At 31.9% G+C, this 26,281-nt stretch overlaps 2 protein-coding genes and 1 long non-coding RNA gene across 4 annotated transcripts in view; 1 reads left to right on the forward strand and 2 right to left on the reverse strand.

Moving 5' to 3' along the window:
• Positions 1-2,362: 2,362 nt before the first annotated feature.
• Positions 2,363-6,889, reverse strand: LOC107398947 (uncharacterized protein K02A2.6-like). The gene has a single exon (XM_015984529.2). The coding sequence runs from the start codon at positions 6,751-6,753 to the stop codon at positions 2,608-2,610; it is 4,146 nt and encodes a 1,381-aa protein (XP_015840015.2). The 5' UTR covers positions 6,754-6,889; the 3' UTR covers positions 2,363-2,607.
• Positions 6,890-12,513: 5,624 nt separating this feature from the next.
• Positions 12,514-26,281, forward strand: part of LOC107399162 (uncharacterized) — a 44,747-nt gene continuing 30,979 nt past the window's right edge. Inside the window, exons 1-2 of one of the 2 annotated variants that reach the window (XM_064359624.1) lie at positions 12,514-12,676; positions 17,772-17,930. In XM_064359624.1, the coding sequence (XP_064215694.1) occupies positions 17,880-17,930 (51 nt within the window). In that variant the 5' untranslated portion in view covers positions 12,514-12,676; positions 17,772-17,879. The remainder of the gene's footprint in view (positions 12,677-17,771; positions 17,931-26,281) is intronic. The other variant, XM_064359626.1, reaches the window with a different exon arrangement.
• LOC135267362 (uncharacterized) lies at positions 23,991-24,838 on the reverse strand. The gene is made up of 3 exons (XR_010335791.1): positions 24,660-24,838; positions 24,248-24,606; positions 23,991-24,138 (listed from the first exon to the last, which is right to left on the reverse strand). It is a non-coding gene; the product is annotated as an uncharacterized LOC135267362 (long non-coding RNA).

Consider the following 26,281-nt stretch of genomic DNA (forward strand, 5'->3'; position numbering starts at 1 on the left):
TCATAATTATTTTTTTAATGCTTTTCTTTATTATCCAGTGTAGTAGTGATGGAAATTTCAAAAACCCAAAAAAATAAAGACGTGTTAATTTACAAAGGTTATGAGTACCTAACTTTTCGCAAAAACAACGGAGTGATTACTTGGAGGTGTCGCCTTAATCGTTCTCTTAAATGCCATTATCAAAGATAACCAAGTAACTCAAGCGCCAACAGTCCATTGCCACGATTCATGTCTACAAAAAGCACAAGCAAATATTGCTAGAAGTAGGCACATATGCCGAAACAAACCTCACTTGCAAGAAGTCTTCGGCGCCACCGACAACAGGATACTATTGCAAACCCCAAAACTATGCATTTTGATATTCCTGAAAAATACCAGCATTTGATTTTATATGACCCAGGTCTAAATGAAGAAGATAGAATATTGGTGCTAGGCGAGAAGGAACTTATGCTTGAATTAAATAAAGACATAATTTTTGGAGACAGCACATTTGATAAAGTACCAAATATGTTCTACCAGCTTTACACATGGCATGCTCAAATTGAAAGTTCTTATCCGTCTTGAATTTACATACTTTTGCCAAGAAAAGATACAAAAATTTATGAAAAAATGTTTAAAATTATGAAACAACTAATTCCGAATATGGCTCCGCAAAAAATTTTATTAGATTTTGAAAAAGCGTGCATGAACGCCGCTAGAACAGCTTTTCCAGATTTGGAAATAAAAGGTTGTTATTTCCACCTACGCCAAAATCTCATAAGGAAAATTAATAGTGTAGGTTTAAAAACGGAATATGAAAGTGATATCGATGTAAAACTGAGGCTAAAATCTTTAGTCGCCTTAGCCTTCGTTCCACTGCAGGATGTAAGAAAAAATTTTAGCCTCTTAGCTGCTTCGTTCCCAAATGAAGACAAATTTAATGCAATTTTAACTTATTTTTTTCAACTTATATTGAGGGCGCCGCCGGACGAGATCCTCAGTTTCCTATCAAAATTTGGAACCATTTTGATGCTGCATTACACGGAACACCCAAAACAACAAATTGTTGTGAAGGGTTCCATAATGCTTTGAATTCCATCTTCCACAGTAGTCATCCTAGCGTTTGGTTTTTGTTTGATGGTCTCGAAAGGGATCTTGCCTGCCATAAATTGACTCATGCAAATGCGCTAGCAGGGCGCATGGAAGTCAAAAAAAGAAAGTATAGAATTGTACAAGATTTGGTGACCTCTGTGCAACAATATGAAACGACAGAAGATAAACTTGCTTATTTGAAAAGACTGGCTAATCTGCAATAGTTATCTTTACTTATTTTTATTTCGAATTTAAAGTTTGTATTGTTGTTTTTTTCACTTTATTGATTGTTTCAGATTTAAAAGATTTTGTTGTTTATTTTTTGTTATAAAATTGAGATGTTTTATTTTTTAACACACTTATGTTTGTACTATGTTTAATACAACTAACACTTATTTTGCTGTTTTATTTACTTAGACTTTAAATAGCGAAAATAAAAACCATCAAATGTTAGCTCTAATTTTTAGAATTATGTAACGCAAACTTGGGTAGTTTCAGAATTATATGTAGTTTAATTATTAACCTATAAATCGAAAAACATCTTTATCTTACAGGTGCAGTTTTTTAGGTACATTATACCACTGTTTTCGGTATGAGAAATCAAATTTCTCTCACAGGAGAGATGAAGCTGTTTTTCTACTCACACGTGAGTAAATCTGACAGCTTTATCTCTCTTGTGAGAGAAATTTTATTTTTCTCACCGAAAACAATGGTATAATGTACAATGGTATAAGATAAAATAAAATAAGATAAGATAAAATGTCTTATATCACACGTAATCGAAATGCCATTATAAAGCTCGTGAGAAGTGTCCCACTAAATTAAAGAAAGCACTGATCACATTTTAAATGTCTTTCTAGAAGAATATTTAGCCTATAAATAAGTTTCAAAAATGTTACTTAATAGAGTTAAAAATACTGAAAAAAATGGCTGAAATTTGACACTTTAGCTCCCTAAATCATAGTCATAGAAATATTTTTTTGCAACCCATTGTTTTGCATATTATACAGACTGATCCATAAAATCTGAGTCTGTTAGCAACACAATTCAACAATCTTGTGGGGTTGTTCGTGAAATAATTTATTGTCAAGAAAAACTGTACCAGGTTGCAGTGTGGCAAATCATGGACAAAAATATTTTCAGATCTGTTGCCAACAGACTCAGTTTTTCGGGATCAATCTGCATTTGATAAAAAATAAGTTTCATTCCGAAAGCAGATGGGTGAAGGACGATCCTAATTCGTATACTGTTATGGAGGCATCGGGGTTGGAGGGTAGTAGATCAGACAACAGCCAGTTGAAGACTGATTTTATTTTAAAGTTCCAATATTTACAATATCTACAAGTTATGCAACCAAACATACATGTATATCATGACATCTCCTTTCCTTATAAAACAAAATAAAGAAATGGTAACAAACTTATCTATTAACATTACCAGACTAACATTCCATAACATCTAAATTCGTAGCATGCAAAATCTCCTTTTTTATGTTATTATTTCTTTAACAGTTAACAAACGTATGTATTAATTAGTTTATTTTCCAACATCCTTAAATCTACTTGGTTTACTTATTCTACGACCGGACCTGGTGTACTTTACCGCACTACAGTCTTTTTGTTTATTTTCGGTTTCGATATTTCCGGTATTGTTCGTGTTACAGTCCAAAATTTCACTTGCACTATTATTTTCGTCACTAGCACCAGATGCACTGTCATTTTCATCACTTGCAATTTCCGTACTATGTTCCGATTGATTTAAGTCACCGTTTTGTTCTAATACATCACTTATATCTACAGTTTCGTCCTCAGAATCTGAATTATAGTGAACATAATGTGGTTTAGGTTCAGGAGGTTGTATAAGTGTTTCTGATTTTTCTATTGTTGGTCGGATGTAAATCCGATTTCTAATTATACATCTTCCATCCCCTTTTTTAATTTCATAAGTCCTATCTCTAATTTTTTTAACAATGTGACCTAATTCCCATTTACTTTTGGGTTTTTCTTGGTAGCGCACAAGTGTGTTCGGTTGGAGTTCATTTAAAGTTTTGACTCCTTTTTGATTATAATATTTTTTGCTTATATTTTGCGCCTTATCAATCTTTTTGTGAAATAATTTTTTGTCAATTATTTGTGGTTCCAGTTTTTTGTCAAGATTTGGTAAATTATCCCTTAGATACCTAGACATTAATAGCTGGGATGGGGTAAAACTATTGTAAACTGGAGTGTTTCTGTATGCCAGAAGAGCTAAATACAAATCTTCGTTATTTTCAACAGTTTTGATAATTATTTTTTTGATAGTTTGGATGGTTCTTTCAGCCATACCATTTGACTGTTGATGTTTTGGTGAGGCTGCTATTAAATTAAAATTCCATTCTTTTGAAAATTGTATTAATTCCTTACTTATGTAGTTTGTGCCACTATCACAGATTAAAATTTTTGGAATTCCATGTCGTGCAAATATTGATTTTAGCTTTTTAATTATATTTTTTGACGTTAAGTTTTTGTTTAAACTAATTATTTCCGGAAATTTGGAATAATAATCTACAACAATTAAGTAATTTTGACCATTTATTTCACAAATGTCGGTTCCTAATTTTTGCCAAGGTTGCTTAATTATGTTGTGAGAGATCATGGGTTCTTTTCTATTTGAATTTGCGTATGTGTTACACATGTGACAACGACTTACTAAATTTTCAATGTGCATGGATATACCTGGCCAATACACGGATAAATTAGCACGCTGTATGCATTTTTTTACTCCAAGATGACCTATATGAATGTCATTTAGTATTTTATTACGCCATAATTTAGGAATGATTACGCGTTGTGACATGAAAATCAAACCGTTATTTCCTTCAGTAATTTGAGACCTAATTTTGAAATAATTTCTCAATTCCACTGGAACTTTTTGAATCTGTTGAGGCCAACCGTTTCTTATATAATGTTTTAATTGTTTAATTTCTTCATCGTTTTCAGAATCATTAATTAATTTGGACAATAATTCATCATTTATTACTAAATTTTTTTCAATTAAACAAACTTGTAGTTCTAAATTTAAATTGTCTGTGAACTCTTTACTTAAATTAGATCTTGATAAGTGATCTGCAATTATTAATTCTTTCCCGGGCTTATAAATTAAGTTTATGTCGAATTTTTGTAATGATAAAAGCATTCTTTGTAACCGGGCTGGACAATCATTTAAAGGTTTCTTAAAAATTGAGATTAATGGTTTGTGATCAGTTTCTACGTTAAATTTTTTCCCGAACACGTACTGATAAAATTTGTTTACCCCAAAACAGATGACCAATAGCTCTTTTTCAATTTGAGCGTACCGCTGTTGTGTTTGTGTCATTGCCCTTGAAGCATAGGCACATGGTTTATTATCCTGCAATAAAACTGCACCCAAACCTTTTTGCGAAGCATCTACCGACAAAGTGATTTCTTTATTTGCGTCAAAGTATTGTAAAATCGGTTTATTAGCTAAAAGATTTTTTAATTCATCAAATGTTTTTTGTTGTTCTTCCCCCCAATAAAAAATATTTTCTCGTTTAATTATTTCACGTAGTGGATGAGTTTTTTCCGAAAGATTTTTTATGAATCGATCTACATACGTTATTAAACCCAAAAATCTTTGCACTTCTTTTTTATTTGTAGGAGAAGGCATGTTTTTTATGGCCTCTAATTTTTCTTCATCAATTGATACGCCTTTGTCTGAAAATTTGTAACCTAAATATTTAACTTCATTAGCACCGAGTAGACATTTTTTTGCATTAAATTTTATATTATGCTTACGCGCTAACTGAAAAACTTTTTCTAATTTAATATCGTGCTCTTCTTTTGTTTTGGCGTGTATTAAAATATCGTCAATATAAATTTCAACGCCTTCCATCGAAAATATGTCGTAGAAATATTCCTGAAAAACCTCGCTTGCGATTTTTATTCCAAATGGCATTCTTAAAAATCTAAACCTACCGAAAGGTGTGCCAAATGTACATAATTTACTTGATTCGTCATCGAGAGGAATATTCCAAAAACCGTTTGCCGCGTCTAATGTGGAAAAGAATTTTGAGTCTTTTAGTTTTGAAATTATTTCGTCTGTACTTGGTAGCTTGTAACTTTGATTTATGATTGCTTGATTTAAATATTTTGGGTCCAAACATATTCTTAATGACCCGTCAGCTTTTTTAACTAAAACATATGAATTTAGCCATTCTGTGCTACCTTCCACTCTTTTAATGATATTCGCTCTTTGTAATTCCTCTAAACATTGCTTAAATTCATCCCTTAATGCAAATGGAACACTTCTAATTGGGTTGACGATTGGTTTTGTGTCTTTCTGAATATTTATATGATACGGTTTACTTAATTTACCGATACCCAAAAAAATGTCTTTGTACTTGTTTGTTAATTGAACATAATTATTTGACTTTTTATCTATTACCTTAATTTCTTCATTTATTGTTAAAAGTCCAATCGAAACACTTGTGTGAATACCAATTATTGGTTCATGCGAGCCTTTTTCTACATAAAAACATGTCTCATAACTTTTGTTATTAAATTTTATCTTTAAATAACATTTTCCGAGAAGCGGAATGTTTTGCCCTGTAAACGTAACTAATTTGTCATTTGTTTTTTGTATTTTTCTTAAATCAAAATCTAAATTTATTAGTGTCGTTTTTGAAATTACATTAGCGCTTGCACCGCTATCTATTTTACACCTTATAATTTTATTATTAATTTCTAAGTCTATTAAACTAGGATTACTTATGTTATTTTCAATTGAGTCAATGCTTTCAATTACAAAATAATCAGCTGAAGTGCTTGCTGCGTCATTACAATATTCAATTTCATTGACTTTTCTTTTTGAATTGTTAAATTTACAAAAATTTGCAAAATGATTTGGTTTTTTGCATAAATTACAAATTTTCCCGTAGGCCGGACAATTATTCATTGGATGGTCACGTCCACATCTTGAACATCCCTTTATGAGTTTATTACCTTGTTTGTTCGGGTTCCGTTCTTGGAAGTGGTCGTAGTGCCTCTCGTTCCTGGGATTTTCGTACTTCTTTGATCTCGCCGGTGCTCGTTTCTTGTTTATTGCATCTATTTCCGGTGCATTTCCTTGTGACTGTGTCCTTGCATACGTCTTCATCTCTTTTAATTGTTGCCGCGCATTTTCCGTCATGATGCAACATTCAATGGCTTTTTCAAGGGTTAACGAAGATCCATCTTTTTGAAGTAGTTTTTCTCTCACTTGTTCATCTTTCATTCCCGTAATTAACATCGTTTTAATTAGTTCATCTTGCAGGTTTCCGAGTTCGCATTCTTTTGCTTTGTTCTTTAAATCCGTTACAAATTGCTCAATGGATTCATTTCCTTGCCTGGACGAGAAGAATCGATGTCGACAGTAGGTCAAGTTCTTTTTTGGTACGAAGTAATCTTCAAATTTTTTCTTTAGTGTTTCAAATTTGTCCTTTTCTTCCTCCTTAAATTCAAAGGAATTGTAGATTTCAATGCACTCTTCCCCAAGCAAATACAATAATTGGGCACACTGAATTTTTTCGTCTTTTTTGTTTAGTTCACTTGCGGTCGCGTAGATTTCAAATTTTTGAATCCATCTCTTCCAATTTTCGGCTGGATTACCTGCTGTTTGGAGTGGTGCCAATTTGTTTCCATCCATTTTGTTTATTTATTTGTTGCCGCCCCGCTCACAATACTACACTCACATTAACAACGTAACACTTGCGTTAATTGTTTGACCGCGTGACTGCGCCATGTTATGGAGGCATCGGGATTGGAGGGTAGTAGATCAGACAACAGCCAGTTGAAGACACTAGCGGCTAGCCCCTGCCGGTCTACAAATGTTCGCTCAGTCGAAATGTTGCGAGCGAGGTCGGAACAGTACGAACGGAGACCATAACGGACTTCTCATTTCAGCTGGGCATATTGGAATAGTGGTTTTTATGGAAATATGTTGCGCGTGGCTGGGGCTGTGGAATAGTGTTTTTTTATGGAGCTAGGGTGGCGTACAGTTCATAAACATAAACACTATTCCACGTTTCGAGTTCCACGTTTTCGAGTTTAATTGGTCGTGGGGTTTGTTTCCTTTTAGTTAACTGGGGCGAAGCCCCAGCCACGCGCAACATATTTCCATAAAAACCACTATTCCAATATGCCCATCAATGCCGATTGTTAATGTAATTATTTTTAAAATACTCAGAAAACTCTTTAGACTTATCCAGCCCAGCTGAAATGAGAAGTCCGTTGTGGTCTCCGTTCGTACTGTTCCGACCTCGCTCGCAACATTTCGACTGAGCGAACATTTGTAGACCGGCAGGGGCTAGCCGCTAGTGTTGAAGACTGATTTTATTTTAAAGTTCCAATATTTACAATATCTACAAGTTATGCAACCAAACATACATGTATATCATGACATATACTCTATTCTTAATTATGGTACAAGTACGTTATAAATAAAGAAAATAAATCACGAGAAAAAATTAAAGCTGCTTAGAAACTTGAGTTTTTATTATCAAGCAATTTAAAATAAAATGTTTTAGTTGAACTGAACCGTTAATTTGGCGATAGCATTTTTAATGTGTGTAGGTAGTTATCAATCCTTTGACGTGAATACAATAAATACTAAATATTTTTTTTGTTTTTTTTTATCTATTTATAATATTTATTCACCAAGAATTGGTTTTAAATGTACAAACAACAAGTTTAAAATAATTAAATTTAAAATTTGACTGAAAGTGAAAGAATATTCACATCCGATTTAATTGTTGTTAAATTTGTTTATAGCTTTTTATTAGGCTTATTGAAACGCTAGTAGTACAACTTATATTTCATTCTATTAGTTGAATATGATTACTCTTTGTTAGTTCATTTTTACATGGCATTTGTTGTGTCACTATTTATTTAAAGTATAATTATTAAAAATAGGCATAGAATAAATAATTTAGTCTATAAGAAGATGTTTACAATTATTTCAATGGCATGTGTACAATCTTTAATTATTTTGTGTGGCCAGAATTGGGAAATATATTTCTGGTGCGTCTTGTGAATCTTACTCCAGATTATTCGCTAAAATGGAACGTCGATTACAATTGTCCTGAATTTTTCTTAATTTTTGTACAATTTCTTCAGATATTAATTGTTTTTATAATTAAGGAAATTACAAGGAATATATGTATCTAAAAGTAATGTTTCTACGTGCCCAAATAAGGCCAAAAAATAATTAAGACTAAAAATATTTACGAGGAACTGCGTCCAACATTGAGTCTGTTATATTGGTTGAAAGAAATGACTTTTCGAGTTATTGTTTACAATTTACTTATCTAAAACTAAAATACAATTTACCCATAACAAATTACTAATTTAAATATCAAATTGTCATTTGCGTAGTGAGCATTTACGTGTTAAAAACAAGTAAACAAGTGAAATGCAATTAATTTCGTACAAAAAATATACTTTTTTTAAGACAAGAAGTGTCCACCTTAATTTTAATGAATAGGTATGTATCAATTCCTGACGTGGATGCAATAAATTATCACAAAAATGGTTTATTAAATGCAAAATAAAAATAATTTGTATTTAACATTCAACCTCAAATTATTGTTACTTTAATTTAATTAAGTCAGTTAATTTAATTTATTTAGTCAAATCGCACACTTTAAATCCTCAAAGCAAAGATTGTGAGATAAAAACATCGGCAACGTCGCCGGAGTCGAACTCTACACTTAAACCTATATATTTTATACAAACGGAGGCCATAAAGTGCTATGGGTGTAAGGAGTCCAAAGAGTAGCAAATTTATATACGTTTTGTGTATAATTTTAAATTGAGATATCTTTTCTCCTCACAGTGTGCGCCTGGTAAATGATTTGCAACTAAGCTATGTACACGACTAGTTTTTGTTTCAATCTACGATTTCTGGTGGAGCTGTGGAAGTCTCTTCCATGGGTGGAGATAAAAGAAAAAGATATAAAAGCACATATATATATATATATATAGTGTGATCAAAAACTGACGCACCAACTCAATGGTGTGTGGCAGAGAACTGGTTACATAATAAAGGTAAAAATAGTAAAAAAAATCTTTGTATTAAAGTTAATTTTAAATAACTAATTTTTGATAAATGATATGTGGCAACGTTGTCTAACAGTTATGATTGCAATAGAATTTGGGCAACAATAAAAATAAATTATTTTTGAAACGGTTTCCTAGGAAATAATTCCCAGTGTTGGCACATCTATACATTGTGATTTTTTGGATGAATTTTAATTATTTTTAATTAAAAAAACTGCTAAAATCTGATAGTAAATTTAAAAATAATTATTTATCGTTTTGTTACGTAACGATTACCTGGTATGAAACATAAAAACATAAAAAAAATAATGAAAACTAAAGAAGTTAACCCAATAAGTTTGTAGCTCCAGATTTTTTAAAGTATGACTAGGAATTTTTTCAACATTTTTAATCTGCACTTGCTTCTCAATAACGTACCACTGAGTTGGTGCGTCAGGTTTTGAGCACCCTGTATATATATATATATATTAACGGTTTTATTTTGTTAAATTTTTGGAAATGGTCACTAATACATTGTATAGTCAATTATAATCAAATCAAGATAGTTTTGCTGGTACGGGAGGCGCTTCGGAGTTCCGTCGTATATACTTGGGCACTTAGACATCGTTGACATAACACCTTCGTTCAACTAAAACAGACCAATACACTAACAATTATCGTACACTGTCTGATTGTAGTACCTGTTTTCGAAATGTGGTTTCTAATTTCGGTTTTCCTTTTGTTAGCCCCGACTATGGAGGGAGTCGGATCAGGCTCGTTCCCTCTCTCTTTTCCCGAGTTAGTTGTGTTGTCTGGCTGTGAAGAGGCTATGAGTGGGTAGCCCCGGAGTATTTCAAACCGTCCCCTCGGAGAAGTTTGAGCATCTTACTCCGGGTAATTTTAGTGCTCACGTGCCTATTGTGTTGTCGTATCAAGTCATAGGGCGTCTTGGTACGGTTTAAACGCCCTTTTGTCCCTTTATGTTCTAGTGCAAATGTTCTCAAGAGCACAAATTCTATAATCTTCCTCTTGTTCTTTTAATTGTTACATTTTCCTTACTTACCTCTCGATCACTTAACCATAGGCATAATATCGACCTCTTCCACACAAGCGAAATGTAAACAAACATAAACTTTTCCACCTGCTATGACACACCAATTTCGCATGCGGCTTTAAAGAACTAAGTGCGCGTTCTCGAAAGATCCTACCGATAAATTAAAAATTTTCACTTTCTTATACATGGGCCGATATTGACACGGTTTGCGCGACGAGCAGGGAGAAGTCGTCTGACTTTCCAATAACCTTCCTTTTCTGCTGTGGTACTGGTCGAGTATGGATGCTCTAGTGACAATTGTGTGAAAATATACCTTTCCGGATCTCGGAATTACCGACTTACACATTTTCGTACCGTCCGTATTTAAATACCGCACCAATGTCCTTCGTCGTCCCTTACAGAGGTAATGCAAAGTTTCTTTATTCGTTCGTATCTTTATTATCTTAAAATTAGGGATCTACGCTGGGGTCGAACTAGTTCCGGAGCGTTTCTGCACCTGTAGCTATCGGATATCCCGGATCTATACAAGCTTCAAAGCGAGCCGTTGAGCCTTCCCTTGCACCAGCACTTCGGCAACCAGTGGATACGCCTGGACCGCTCGTACCCGTCCGACCTTGATAAGAAACCATCGACGATAAGTATCTCGTATTTTATGTTTCGCTTTCCTTGAAGTCGCGTTGCGTTGGTCTATACTGCGGAATTTCAAACTTATTTTCCCTCAAATTTACGCTGTCCCTCCTTGTTTTAATTTGAATTTTTTATTAATTGTTACGTTTCATGTGAACATATCACAGCTGTGAAATGGCCGTATATATCTATATATTTATATATATATATATTTATATTTATAATTTACCTTAACCGTTGAAGATAGAAATATGGTGTCGCAGAGTTTTTTGTAGAAAATTTAATTCTCTACAACCTCGTTTGCAAAAGTACAAGATGGAACGCAAAATGATAATTCTAAGCGATAATTTTTGGGCACCGTCGCCTATTTATCAAAACGCTGCAAATACGGTTCAAGATACAAAACAATACAAAGAACGAGGTTGTAGAAAATTAGATTTTCTACAAAAAAGTCCGCGACACTATATTTCTAACTTCAACGGTTTGGGCATAAATTCACGTTCCCATACCATTGAATAGGGCACAGTGCCCGTACTTGACCACCGGCAAAATGAAGAAAATCCGTCGCTGAGCGTTTGTGAACGTCTTTAAAGCCTAAACCGTTGAAGATAAAGTTATGTTTTTGCTGACTTTGAAAAAAAATATTTTTTACAAATTTCTTCTGGACATTTTTCTGGTATCTTTAACCGTATTCGCAGCGTTTTGAAAAATTCGGGACAAAGTGCAAATTATAAATTTTAAATAATTTTTATTTCATGTTTCTCATGAAAATTTTAGTCGTCAGTTTTTCTCAGTCTCTTGAGAATGTAGAGCTCAAAATTTCTACATTTTTTTTCCAGGAAATTACTGAACTGGTTGAATTTCAATTAATTTAAAACGATTTAACCCCGAGACGGTATAACACTCGAAGCACCCTCATTTTACTCTGTCGTACTATTTTTTTGAGTTCAGAAAATCTCGTTTCGTCTCCTAAGTTATAGTTCTTTGTAGTTTTTAGATAAACAATGTTGTAGTCTTTGCGAAGCAAGAATAAAAAATTGGGTGTACCACTTAACTTTTTTAAGTTATACAAACTTCTTAATGTTTCCATATTTTAATTGCAATGCCATCCCCTTTAAAGTGGTGAAAGTATTTTAAAAACTAAGCAGAATCGACCAATATAACATTAGATTTAAATCATAAAAAAATTATTTTAATTTAAATTAAAATTAAATTAATTTAATTTATTTTTATTAAAAGCTACGTTCAAAGAAGACCATAAAATTTAGGGTGTTTCATTTAAAAAAATATAACTTAAGTGTTATTTAAATGTTGGGACACTCTGTATATAAACGGCAATATTTTAGAAATATGCATCAAAAAGGCAGATATAATTAAAAAAAAAAGAAAAAGTTAATATCTCTAATAATAAACAAGTTATGGAGGAAGCTTTTTTCAGATCATTGGGACACTGTATTAATAGGCAAAATGTTTTTTAAAGTTTTTATATGGAAAAATTAGAGCTATTTAATTGTATTCTAATGATTTTGTTGGTATGAATCTGGTAAAACAATAAACATAGTGAAATATGATATACGAAAAAAATTGTTAACCTTGAGGGTCTGGAGCTGCGCAGCAATATTCTGGTCGACTGTAATTTTCACCGATATTTACGCGCAAATGTTTTGTTACTTTTGCTTCGTCAGCATAAATGGTGTTCGAAGTACTCAGAAGCAGCTGAACGAGTCCCAGCTGTTGAGTGAGTGAATGGTTTACAAGTGCCGGTAACATTGAAACGTTTTCTTTTATATAATAATTGTGCCATATATAAAAATGAACTCGTATTTAACCAGAGACTAGGGTACCTATCCCGGTAAGTGATTTTATAGGTTGTTTTTTAATTTTTTCTGACACATGGTGTTTCACAAATGACATTGTTTTCAGTAAGCAATTTTTGACTGGGTTGTTTGTAAAGTATACTAGATATAAAAAAAAGTTTTTTTTAGAAAAAGGCTTTTATTTCAAAGATGCACTAAAAAGTAAAAAATAATGGGTAATGTTTTTGTTATCAGAGGAGAGTATATTTGCCTACAAATTAAGATTTTAAAATTTATAAAAGCTCTGGGAACACTGCCCAATTTATGAAAGTAATTCTGTAATGCCGTGTTGTTATGAATTATGTTGTATTCGCGATTTCGGAAAGGGATTAGTACAAACACACCCGTCGTACTTATGCTTGTTTATTAATATATTATAGAAACTTTACAAATTCTCTCTTTGGTGGCTGGATCGGGACTACCCCAAAACTCCCAGCTTAGGTCCCAACAAATATGCACTCAAACTACTTGCCTCCCTCCTCCTACATAAAGGCACATTACAACACCTTCCCCTTATAATTTAATTTCGCGCAAAAGGGCAAAATTTTACAAAGATAAAAAGGTAAAAAAATTATAGAAAAAAATGCATGGGGGAAGAAAACTTAAAATTAACTTAGTTAAGAGCAAAAATAAAATGCTATGAACACATGGAGGGAAGAAAACTTAAAACTTACCTAACTATTGACAAAATAAAATAATGTCTATGAACAATATCTTAAATCTAACACATAGTTATTTACATACATGCATTAGGCTTTTATTATTATTTAATCCGTAAAGAGCTTTAGTCGGTTAAAGTGGACTTTAACTGGCTTTTTGTTAATTAGAATAGTGCAATTTACATCCGAATCTACTGACTGGACTTCATAAGGACCACTATAAATTGGTTGTAATTTCTTTGATTGATCTAATGAAGGGGATTCATTGAATAGTAATACTTTATCGCCAACGGCTAATGATAAATTATTTATTTTTTGTGATAGTAAGATTTTGATTTTTCCTTTTTTTTGGAGTAATGTTTCACGTGCAATCGGATGAGAATGTTGCAATCTCGATTTCAATTCTGAATAATAATCATCATAATTATAGTTTATTTCTGGATTTTTACGGACGGCAAATGGCAAAGTGGCTTTTAGTCCAAACAATAGTTCAAAGGGACTAAAACCAGTTTGGGTGTGTCCTTTTAAGCCGGTTAATACATTGGTAACCGTTTATAATGATAGTGTCCCTCAAAGGAGAAAGCTGTTAAATGTTTACTTTTTTCATTTAAAAGAATTTGGTGGAATCCAGTTGCCAAGTCTATAATAGAAAAGTATTTCGAGTGCCCTAACTGCTCTAACATTTCAACAATATTTGGTAAAGGATAGGCATCCGATTCGGTGACGTCATTTAATTTTCGAAAGTCTACAACAAGTCTTCAACGTTTGTTTTTAGCATCCGGTTTTTTTGGAACTATTAAAATTAATGCATTATAAGGGGAATTACATGGTTTGATTATATCATCTTCAATCATTTGTTTCAGCTGTTGTCGAATTTCATTTTTTTGTAAGGTTTTGTATATATTGGTCTTTCGTTTAACGTATGAGTTGCAGACACAGTTGGAGATTTTTAAATTTTACTTTTATTCTGGCAATAAACTCGGTTCTAGGAGGGACGGTAATATCGGTACTGCAATTGTTAGTCGTGTTTATTATGGGTTTGTCCAAAATATTTGTAAGGGTCGGCTCTAAGGCATTTACGAAGAGGTGATGAGCAATCGACCCATTAGCGGCAATTCTCAAACAAGAATTAGAATAAAGTATGTCGCAGCCGTAGGTAGATAAGAAATCGTTTCCCAAAAGGCCATTGCTGCTCATAGGAAAATTTCCCGGGACAATATAAAATTTGTTTGAATGAACGGTTCAGTTAAACTAAAACATCTTATTTTAAAATGCTTGATATTAAAATTCAAGGTTCTAAGCAGCTTTAGTTTTTTCTCGTGATTTATTTTCTTTATTTATAACGTACTTGTACCATAATTAATAATAGAGGATACGAATTAGGGTCGTCCTTCACCCATCTGCTTACGGACTGAAACTTATTTTTTATCAAATACAGATTGATCCAAAAAAACTGAGTCTGTTGGTAACAGATCTGAAAATATTTTTGTTCATAATTTGCCACACTGCAACCTGGTACAGTTTTTCTTGACAATAAATTATTTCACGAACAACCCCACAAGATTGTTGAATTGTGTTGCTAACAGACTCAGATTTTATGGAACAGTCTGTATAATATGCAAAACAATGGGTTGCAAAACAATATTTCTATGACTATGATTTAGGGAGCTAAAGTGTCAAATTACAGCCATTTTTTTCAGTTTTACAACTGTTTTAAGTAACATTTTTGAAACTTATTTATAGGTTATATATTCTTCTAGGAAGTCTTTTAAAATGTGATCAGTGCTTTCTTTAATTTCGAGGGACACTTCTCACGAGCTTTATAATGACGTGTGATATACGACATTTTATCTTATCTTATCTTATTTTATATTATACCATTGTTTTCGGTGAGAAAAATCAAATTTCTCTCACAAGAGAGATAAAGCTGTCAGATTTACTCACTTCTGAATAAAATAATTAATTTTTGAATTGGAAAGTTTCATAGAATACACAGTTAAAAACATTAAAAACAGAAGTTGGCTTGATTCTGGGTTTTTATCCAAAATCAACAGTTTACAAAATACAACGTTTGTTAATTTATTTATTAATTGATGTAGAAGTTAAGAGTTGATGAATGTTTTTTTCAAAAAATTAGTTCAGGCGTGTTCGCATGCCATCCGTATTTAAGATAATTCAGAATTAAATTAATTGCAATTAAACCCGATTTTGAGTGAGTCATTGCTTTAACTTCAAGCAAATAAAAGAAATAAAAGAAGATAAATATAAAATGGAAAGGCTTTTGCGCATTGGGTATTTCGAGTAAAAAAACTATCAAGTCAAGAGTGTATTTGATATAAAAAAATCGTTTATTACAAAAAAAAAATGTTATAACAAATCACAAAATTAATTGTAGAAGTTTACAAAATAATGAAAGTATTATTCTTTTCAATATTAACGGTCGGTTTACCGAAAGTGAAATTAAAGTTTAATTCAGAATTAAACTAATTCCACATTAAGTTGCCATTTAAAATGCATGATCAATTCATACTCCTGACTATTGAATGGAAATTTTTATTCCTGAATGGAAACAAGTGGCCTGAAGACATGGTTGAACCTATCAACGTTTTCTGAGAAAAATGTTACCAAATGCTATTAAATCTTTTATCTCTATTAAATTCTTTATCTAAGGGCTGTTTACTAGTAAATAAAGCTCTCGAATAATAAGTAAATAGTAAAGACAATACTACCTCAATTTTTATGGTAACTTTAATTTAAAAAATCATACAGTAGTTTGTAATATTTTAAGCAATTAACAACTATTTGTATATTTGGATTTGATGGTTTTTAATATGAAGTAAATGAGAGAAGAATAGTAGGTAAAATGAAAAAAAAGATTAAAACGGAGAAACTCTTGCGTATTCATCATATATTTGTCAATATTATGTTATCATAGTTATTAATTTTATTATCATTATAATTTATTATAAAGTTTATTCTATTGAAAACAATTTGTTAGCGAAATTAATGAAGTTACAGTTACGCCCTATGATGGCAATTTTTATAGAATTTTCTATTAAGGGTGGATTTTACAATCGTCGGATAACCTTATCCTTGGGAATAAATTTTGAAAAATACATTGTTGTAACAATTGGAACCATAGTAATTATACAAGGAATAACTTATCCGGAGTTTATCTGACAATTGTAAAATCCACCCTAGATTAAAATTGTTTATACAGGCCTCATTCGGAATTGAACCTGGTTTTAATGTGATGAAAAAGAGATTCGTTTACAATATACCCAAATATTATGGCACTGCCTTAGGGTGCTTAGAATTAACACTGGTAATATTAGAACCTCATGATTCATCCCAAACTTGTCTACCTACCGATTTTGCATTAGTTTTTTTGATTCCAATAAATATTCATCCCTTTGAGGAAATTTGAAAATGAAACACGTATTTCAGGAATAAATAAAGTAAATAAGTAAACAGTAAAAACAACACTACCTCAATTTTTATGATAATTTTTATATATTTTAAAAAATTATACAGTAGTTTGTCATACTTTAAACAATTAACAACTATGTGTATATTTGAATTTGACGGTTTTTAATATGAAGCAAATAAGAGAAAAATAGTAGCTAAAATAGAAAGTCCCTTGTGGATTCCCCAAATGACTGCTACCTCCCGAAGTGGTCATAAACTATTAAATTTGGATTATATTTGCAAAGAAAATTCATCCTTTTTGGGAACGACAATAACTAGTACTTCCGAGGTATTTCTTAAACATTTCGTGATTAATTTCGAGATCAACTTGACATTTGTTAATGCATTTTAAATGGCAACTTAATGTGGAATTAGTTTAATTCTAAATTAAACTTTAATTTTGCTTTCTGTAAACCGACCGTTAATATTAACAAGAATAATAATTTCATTATTTAGACTTTTACAATTATTTTTCTTATTTATTATTACATTGTTTTTATAATAAACGATGTTCTTATCAAATACACCCTCGACTTGTTGGTTTTTACTCGAAACACCATGCTTTGTAATGTGCAAAAGCTTTTCCATTTTATATTTATCTTCTTTTATTTGTTTGAAATTAAAGCGATGACTTACTCTCAAAATCCGATTTAATCGTAATGAATTTTTAATTTACGATTAATTTAATTTTGAATAACCTGAACTCATTAAAAAAATAACTTCTTAACTTCTACGTCTAATAATAAATAAATTAATAAACGTTGTATTTTGTAAACTGTTGATTTTGGACAAAAACCCAGATTCAAGCCAAACTTTTGTTTTTAATGTTTTTAACTGTATATTCTATGAGACTTTTCAACTAAAAATTTAATTATTTTATTCCTTTCGCTAAACAATTCAAGTGCGATAGTAAAAATTTTTTATATTTTGAACGAAATATTTATCAATTTTCACAACCCTCCAGCTTCCACCCATCCACTCCCAGTGCCGGAAAACCGACAACTGCCGACCAAAGCTGCCGACAATCGACTCTGCTCTCAATACTATCGCATGATACAATAACTTAGAAGATATGACACTAGCCGGTTCCAATCTTGTCGAGTTCGGCGCATTACGTCATGTGGTTAGTAGTCGATGGCGCAAATTTAAAATAAACCAAATATAATTGTTCTCTGAGCACAATAGTAAGTAGAAAAAACATAGAAAATTGTAGTAACATGTACTCCTATAGTTTATTATGAAAAAAAAACAACCTTTGTGTTTTAATTAATTGTTTGTTAACTCTTTGTTTAAATGTCGCATTCTGAAAAACATCCTACTTCTAAAAAATAATTCTTTTGATTTCTTACTGCAGGTATAGTAAAATTGGTAATTTTTTACTTGAACTACTTCTGGATTTTCAAGCTGAAACTTACGCCAAACGATTCCTCTAAGTGCCCTGATGACCGTACACTATGAATTTTCTTGTGCAAATTGAAAATAACATTAGAAAAATAATTTTTATTTTCACTCACTTTTCACTTGAATCGCCATTTTTGTTGATTTTAAGGGATACAACGTTTGCCACCAGGGTGTGCATGCGTTGCGTGTGCTTATTTCTGATTGGTTGTTATTGTTTAGCTTCAACAGGTAAGAATCGCACCTGCGTGTTTGTTATGATTATAACACCTTCGGGTATTCCCAGAATGAATTTAAATGACGTATTATATTTTTTTCATTAAAAAGTAGGTGTATTTTTACATATTTTGCAATTTGAATTTATGTCTCTGTGCTCTGATTGGCTGATTGACGGAAGTGGGGATGCGTTGTTGCATTCCGGCATTTCCCTTCATGCAATTTACCAACAACACCACTCCATTTCTATTTTACTTACTAGTGGTGAACAAGGTATTTTTTTGTGAGTGCTACGTTCTCGAGGTTAATTTACCAATCGTGGTGTATATTTCCTTTTAGTTAGGTGGGGCGCAGCCCCAGCCTCCGGCCACGAACTGTACGGCGCCCTAGCTCCATAAAAACACTATTCCACGTGTCGAGTTCCACGTTTTCGTGTTTAATTGGTCGTGGGGTATGTTTCCTGTTAGTTAACTGGGGCGAAGCCCCAGCCACGCGCAACATAGTTCCATAAAAACCACTATTCCACGTTTCGAGTTCCACGGTTTCGAGTTTAACTGTTCGTGGGGTATGTTTATTTTTAGTTCGCTGGGGCGAAGCCCCAGCCTGTACCCTACGACCTGTACGCGCTGTAGCTCCATAAAAATCACTATTCCACGTTTCGAGTTCAACATTTTCGAGTTTAATCGTCCGTGGGGTATGTTTATTTTTAGGTCGCTGGGGCGAAGCCCCAGCCTGCGGGCTATCATCTGTAGGCGCCTTGCCTCATTTATAGTTACATTTACGGTTAATATCATTTATTATAGTGTTAATAAAATTTAAAAAGTCTAGGTCAAGGTCATTCAAAGTCGAATTTTTCGAAAACGGGGCATTTGCACAAACTTTCATGGTCATATCTTTGATCTAGAGGCTTTTTAAAGCAAAATGCAAAAAAAAATTTTCAAAAATCCAGAAGTAGCTAAAGTAAAAATTTACCGTAAAATTCTTTTAATTTTGGTCGAATGTTGTAAAACGTTGTTGTCTTTCTTACTCTTCGAGAAAGTAGCTAGGAGCAAGTAAGATAAAAACGATGGGCCGCTCTCGGCTCAAACCAGGGGTATATTGTCTTTCTCGCACTTAGGTCATTTAAAAGAGACACGAAACTTTCGCAAGCCCAACTACGCCACCCACCCAAAATATATCAGTGATTCTCAACATGTTCAAATAATGCAACAAGCGCAGACAACAAGTAAATTTTATTTACAAAAAATGTATAAAAATATTAAATGTACAATATTTTCAATTTAATTAACATTTCACTCTCACTTTCACTAGCTGTATCGTCAAATTCTCCGAAATCACTATCACTATCACTATCATTATCCGAATTTACGTTTATGATAATTTCTTTTTGCACCTGGTCAAGACAATTTTTTTTTATGTTTTTCTCTATTGTCGCAATGATTGACTGTGTTGCTCCAAACTTCTGGTGTAACTTGATTTAAAGCCTTTTGCCACGTTTGTAAAATAATTTCATCGGTAGAATCAACTTTCCCGATATGTTTGTCGTAAAAAGTTTTACTTAACGCCCAAACATGTTCTATTGGATTATAGTGACATTGATAAGGCGGCAATCTTAATACCTTATGGCCATGTTCTTCGACAAGTTTGTCTACTTTGTAATTAATATCCTGTTTATTAGACTTTGCAATTGCTAAAAATTCTTGTTTAAAAGCATTTTGTGGGTGCACTATTTTTTTCTCTTCAAGCCACCTTTTAATTTCGTCTTTTTTCCATGATGACGACAATGCTGTTTACAAATTGTTCACATTAAAAAGTCTTTGGGATTTAAATAAAAATCACTTCCAAATTGAAATTCATAATTAACATGTATATTTGTTGGTAATAGTAAACATTTTGTTTATAAAGTTGACCAGGCAAACAAACAAAAGTCATATTAATTTTTATATTTTTTTTTATTTTATTTTTTTATTTAACAACAATAAACATAACAAATACCAAAGTGGCATCCCATAGTTTAGGAACGACTGGTAGACCCTCCCATTTTCTGCAAGTGTAAATTGTGTAAATTTACAAGTGTAAATTTTACGTCTATATTTTAGAGTGAAGCAAATCTAGATTGCTTTATAAACTCTGTGAAGAGCACTACTGTTTTGGTGGGAAATTTAAATTTAACTCTACGTAGTGTATGGTATCAAGAGTTTTCGAACTCTGAGGGTTGGAGGTAAATTTGAATATAACTCTATTTAGTTTTTTAAATAAATTGTTTATTATTATTACTTACAACATAGTAGAAGTAACAGAAACTCATTTAACGAATTTACATACTCTAAAAAATAAATTTGTATTTCGGAACGAGTAACCATTTGTTAGAGGAAAATGATTGTGATATATTATATGGTTCCTTATATAAAAGAAAACTAAATTTTATAATGTCAAAAGTTGGACTAATATCTGTATCTTTTAATTTATAAGAATGAAGTCTTTCGACAAAAGATTCAGTTTTCCATTTTTTTGTTACAAAAAATATCTGTTTTTCCGAGGCATCAGTATCTATTGAACATATATCAATTATTTCATCAAACTGTGGAAGCTGAGAGTTTAGGTAATAATCTTTTCCTACACATATAAACATTTTTTTTTGTAAAGGTATCCACATTTGAACCATTTATATTGAGATACGGTTGAATCGTTTTCAATTTCATCCTCATCTACAGAAATTAAATGTGAAAATCTATAATCTTTAATTAAACATGATACAGAAGGACCAAATTGTTCACATATCTCAAATAAACTATTAGGATGAGAAGTTCCTGACATTTGTTGACAACGAAGTGCAAGAGTTTTTGTTAAATTTTTATAATTTCTAAATTTTGACGCAAAATATTTTATCATTGCATGTTTAGATTCATAACGCATGCACCAGAGGTTTAGCAATGGACCCATTGTTTTAATTACTGTTGGATAATGAAGCATAAAATGTTGTTTGGGAATAATAGGGCTATCAAAGACCAATTTGAAAAGTTGATGATGAGTTTCAATTAACGTTTCAAGTTCTGTTACCATTTTAGTACAAATTCTAGGTGCAAAGACAATAGACATAATTTTTAACAATAATAGTATTACTTGAAATTTTGTGTCTACTTCGGTTGTGACATCATCAATTATTAAAGGTAAATATCTAGTCAGACACCACGCTTGCACTGCTTTTTGTTTGATATTATTATTATTTTTGTCCAGAACAACTGGGCTAGGTCTATTGGAGCTATTTGTTGTACCAAAATCATATAAATGTATCCTTTCATTTATTTAGACAAGTGTTAATAATTTCGCATTCACAATTTCTAAAAGAAAAAGTTTTAATTCGTACTGAACAGTCCCTTCCAAAATATCGTGCATTATATCTACAGAAGATGTATCGCAAAGTTTAAAAAAATTAAGATCATTTAAGATGCTTCGAAATTTGATGCCAAAATGGTGATTATTGTTTCTTTCCGCTATACTGCTGTGTTGTTCGTACAGTTCACTTGTTCTTAAAGTACAATCTCTTGCTGAAAACATATTCTGCATCTCATGTTTGTGAGATAAACAATACCGACAAAAATAAAAAATGCCAAAAATTGGTTCAGAAACGCCATCTACTAAAATACCCTCAGTTTCCAATTTTTTTAAATCTGCAATGATAGGAGATAATATTTTATTTAGTGTAATGTCTTCACCTATGCAACTAGACTTCAAATCAGACGTAAAAAATAAAGCTAAAAGGTGTATGTTTTTTAAATTTGAGTTAAATGCATAGGGTAAATTTTGAATTGTAAAATATAACGCACCGATTTTGTGAGCTCCTGTCTTACTACCTAAAGGATTAACAGTTTCGAAGTCGTCGTAATATAACTGCAATTTTAAAAAAATATTTTTTTTGTAAAAATAATTCATTATTTTCAAGGTATGTGCCACTTGTAATTAATTCCTTTTCATGAGTAGTACACTTGAATGTTGATATATAGTCTAATATTATTTTGTTATTATTTATCAACTACTGTAGTGTTTCTAGAATAGGTACGTATTGAAATGTTCTGGGGATATTTACTTCTATTCTTGTGTTCGTACTTTTGTCGAATATGGAATCATTACGTATACCTAAATATATTTCCTTTGGCAAAACAATTTTTGAATTAATAACTTTATTTCTTTCATATGTGCTGCTATATTTATTCATTTCTATTTTAACTTTATCTCTAACACTATTTAAGAAAGAAAAAAAAAGATTTTCATTAACACTGTTATTTAACATATACTCGAACAAATTTAAAAGTAATTCATCAACCGCTTCATATACAGCTTGAAATTGTGAGTGTGGTAAACTCAGTGGCATAATTTGTTGAAAAAATATATGGAACAGTACCTCAATATCAAATGATTCATTCTGGATTTTAGTAAAAGAACCATCTTCTAATGTATTAAAATCACGATTATTATCATATTCGACACAAACAACACGCTCATCAACACTATTATCTGGAGAGTTAGTAGTGAGAGATTTAAGAGAAGTTATTGCAACATTATTGTCATCTTCAACACAAACACCACACTCATCAACAATATCAACTTGAGAATTAATAGTAAGAGAGCTAAGAGGAGTTACTGCAGCATTATTACTAGTGCTCTGTAAAAACTCTGTAGACCCAACCAAATTCTCATTATTTCTTAATAATTGTTTACCTAAATTCTCAGTTTCATAAATCAACATATGTTTTCTAAATCCATTAAAAGTTTTAAAATTTGAATAACAAAACTGAAAACAACATCTTAAATTAAGTTTCGGATTATCAAATAATCCATGAATTGTTCTTAAATGCTTGACAACCAAATAAGTTTTTAATAATTTCTTATTACATAAGGAACATACAAACATTGTAAATAATTACTCACTCGTATAACAAAAAACTCGTATAAAAAACTAACAAAAAGAACTCTAACAAGTATACAAAATCGAAAACAATGTTATCATTAATCATTTAAGAGTCTAGTTCTCACTAGACACATAAGTGGAGTGTACAATATACCTTCGGTTTCAATGTCAAAATAATAGGTTTGTATGAATTCCCAAAAAAATTTTAGTTTGTGATCGTACCTTATGTTGAACACACAATGAGTCATAAACAGCAACTGGAAAGCCTCCGCACTGGAACAGTGGTCAGGGCAAGGGATGAGCTGTCTGTCCACCACTATGTGGTACTTCGTAATTGCCCCCTTATTACTATGCCCTTGTGCCAACAGAAATGGTTGTTTTCTTTGAAGTGAAGATAATATTTCTGCGACCGGTTGATTTAGCTAAAAAAATATTGTACCTACTTAAATGCTGAAAAAATGTAAGATGGCAAACCTTTTTAAAAACGATTAACCTTTCAAAGTAGGAATATCCATTTAAATCACTCACTTGTTTTTAATTAACCCTCCATTGAAGAAGTTTGGCTAGTGCTAACAAAGATCGTGTAACTTTGTCAAATTCTAAAAAATAATAAAATTAATTTGGTAACATAAATTTGCTAAAACTTTTACTTAATGTCACTTGAACCTTCCGTCGAACCTAATATTTCTGTGGCAGGTGTGGCTACTTCACTATCATATATACTTAGAATTTTCTCTGCATCATTGTTTATTTTGGCAATAAAACTGAGTTCTTTATCAGGAAAAAGTAATCGAAAATCGTGTTCAATCTGAAACATATGAGGTATGAAAGTACGTTACGTGCATAACATGCATTATTTGTTTTCTGGAAGGCAACATTCTCAGCTCATACACGAAATATTAAAAAAATATTCTTACAAGATATGGAGTGTCCAGAAATCTCGGAAAGATTGATAAAACATTAACATCCAAGGACCGCCTATAAGTGAACGTTTTTTTCATTCTGTCCAAGATTGCTTCTTGGTCTGTTTGAGGAGAAGCGTTTCTCAGAAATTCCACACAATCAGAAATTTCTGGAGTGATAGTTATTACGTTTTTATATGTATTTCTACAATCTTCTTTTTTTTCCTTCACTTCATCGGACGCGTTTTCAACAGCTTTGCGCTTCCTTCTGCGTACCGCGGCCCTAATGTCTTCATCTTTGGAATTTTTCGCGATAAAGCGTAACCTATAACTAATAAAACCTTCCCCCCATTGTCGTTTTTATAAAAGGCTTCCTAAAATTAAAATCAATTGATTTTAAGATGTAACGAAAAGTAAGCATTCATACGTAGCCCGTTGGGCCACACGGGTTTCTCAATTTAGGAAATATTGAAATAATAGCCTGTCCCAAATTTCTTTTGGCGAATTCAGGAACTGATATTCCATACATACGCACTAATTCAGAAGTCGTTGCATTGACTAATTGAATACGTAATGATTTTTTCAGAAAACCATTTCGACTGTAAAACTCAAAAATCTCATCACCCATTCTATTTCTTATAAATTTTTTCCACCCCTGCAAAAAGAAAAGTAAATGATTGGGAATAAAATAAAAAAGACATAAAAAGCCACACCTCAACAGACTTTTCTTTGTAACCCATAGGTTTTTTAAATGTTTCCTCTTTCTGAATATTAGGATCTATTCTTTTATCACTTGGTACGACTGAAATGTTTTCACTAATTTCATCCTCACTGGTAGTACTTTCGTCAGTGTCTTGGTACTCCGTACTTATAATAGAGACAGTACTTGCTGATGCAAAATTTACTACAATAAACAAATAGAACGTGATTATGTAGAAATTGTTCAAAAATTACAGAAAAACTCACATTCATCAGCAGTAGCTCTTATTTTACATACGATTAGTAAAATCGATTCGCTCGAATTTACTTTTAAGAAGTCAAGAATAACGTCTTCTTCCAAAATTGTTCCATCTTTATCATGGAAATAAATTTGCTCGTCAGCGAGCTCCGGGAATTTTAATTTTGCTGAAGTTAAATAAGCATATAAAATGATTTTTCGTTTCAATTGTATACAGGCTGTTCGTTTTTCGAGCTCCACTATGGGGATCTCAGATATTATAAGAGATACGAGGTTAGTTAAATTAGGGCAAAGTTGCGCATTATTATGCTGAACAATTACCTGAAAGAAAATTTGATGTATCGTTTTTAGTTTTTGAATTATGGAACAAAATCAAATTTTTTTAATTTTTGTTTTAATTTTTTTAAGCGAAAACTAAGAGAACTAGACGTTTTTAAATAAGACACTCTTGAGGCACTTTTTTACAAGAAATCTAAATCTGTCATCGCCTTTTCCAAGGCGTACTTGATGTCATAGTTACAACACTCAACTTAGGTTTTTCTTATGGACGCCATATTTAATACTTGTATTTTTGAATAATTTAATACTTGTATTTTTGAGCCAATTTAAGACACGTTGATGATCAGTAAACAACTCGAGAAAGAATCAAAATTTCATCTTATTCAAAATTCCCGTAACGTTTCGTACCAAAAAGTTGAGTCTTTATGCAGTGTACTTCAGTCATCGAATAAAATTGAATAATTCATTTTATTCGGCGTAATTGTTAACAAATTGTTGCAAAACTTCAAGAACGAATTGGTCGATTGAAATTCATGTCTGTTAACTAGATTAGCATAGCCAAAACGACGCTGGTCAAGTGCCGCTTGAATAGGGGGTGTTGACAAATTCGTTACAGAACAGAGCTTTTAAAAGAATATCAAATTACAAGCACACATGTGCATTCCTTATAAGAAATTGCAGCGTAATTAACGATTTCTTTGTTAAATCAAAATCAGATCACGAAACCAGTAGTTTAGAAAAACACGCGTAATTTTTCTGAACATTTTGATGTAAAATTTAACCCTAATATTTAAGGCGCAGCCGTCGAAATT

The sequence above is a fragment of the Tribolium castaneum genome, chromosome 11 (genome assembly GCF_031307605.1).
Source record: "Tribolium castaneum strain GA2 chromosome 11, icTriCast1.1, whole genome shotgun sequence".
Lineage (NCBI taxonomy): Eukaryota > Metazoa > Arthropoda > Insecta > Coleoptera > Tenebrionidae > Tribolium > Tribolium castaneum.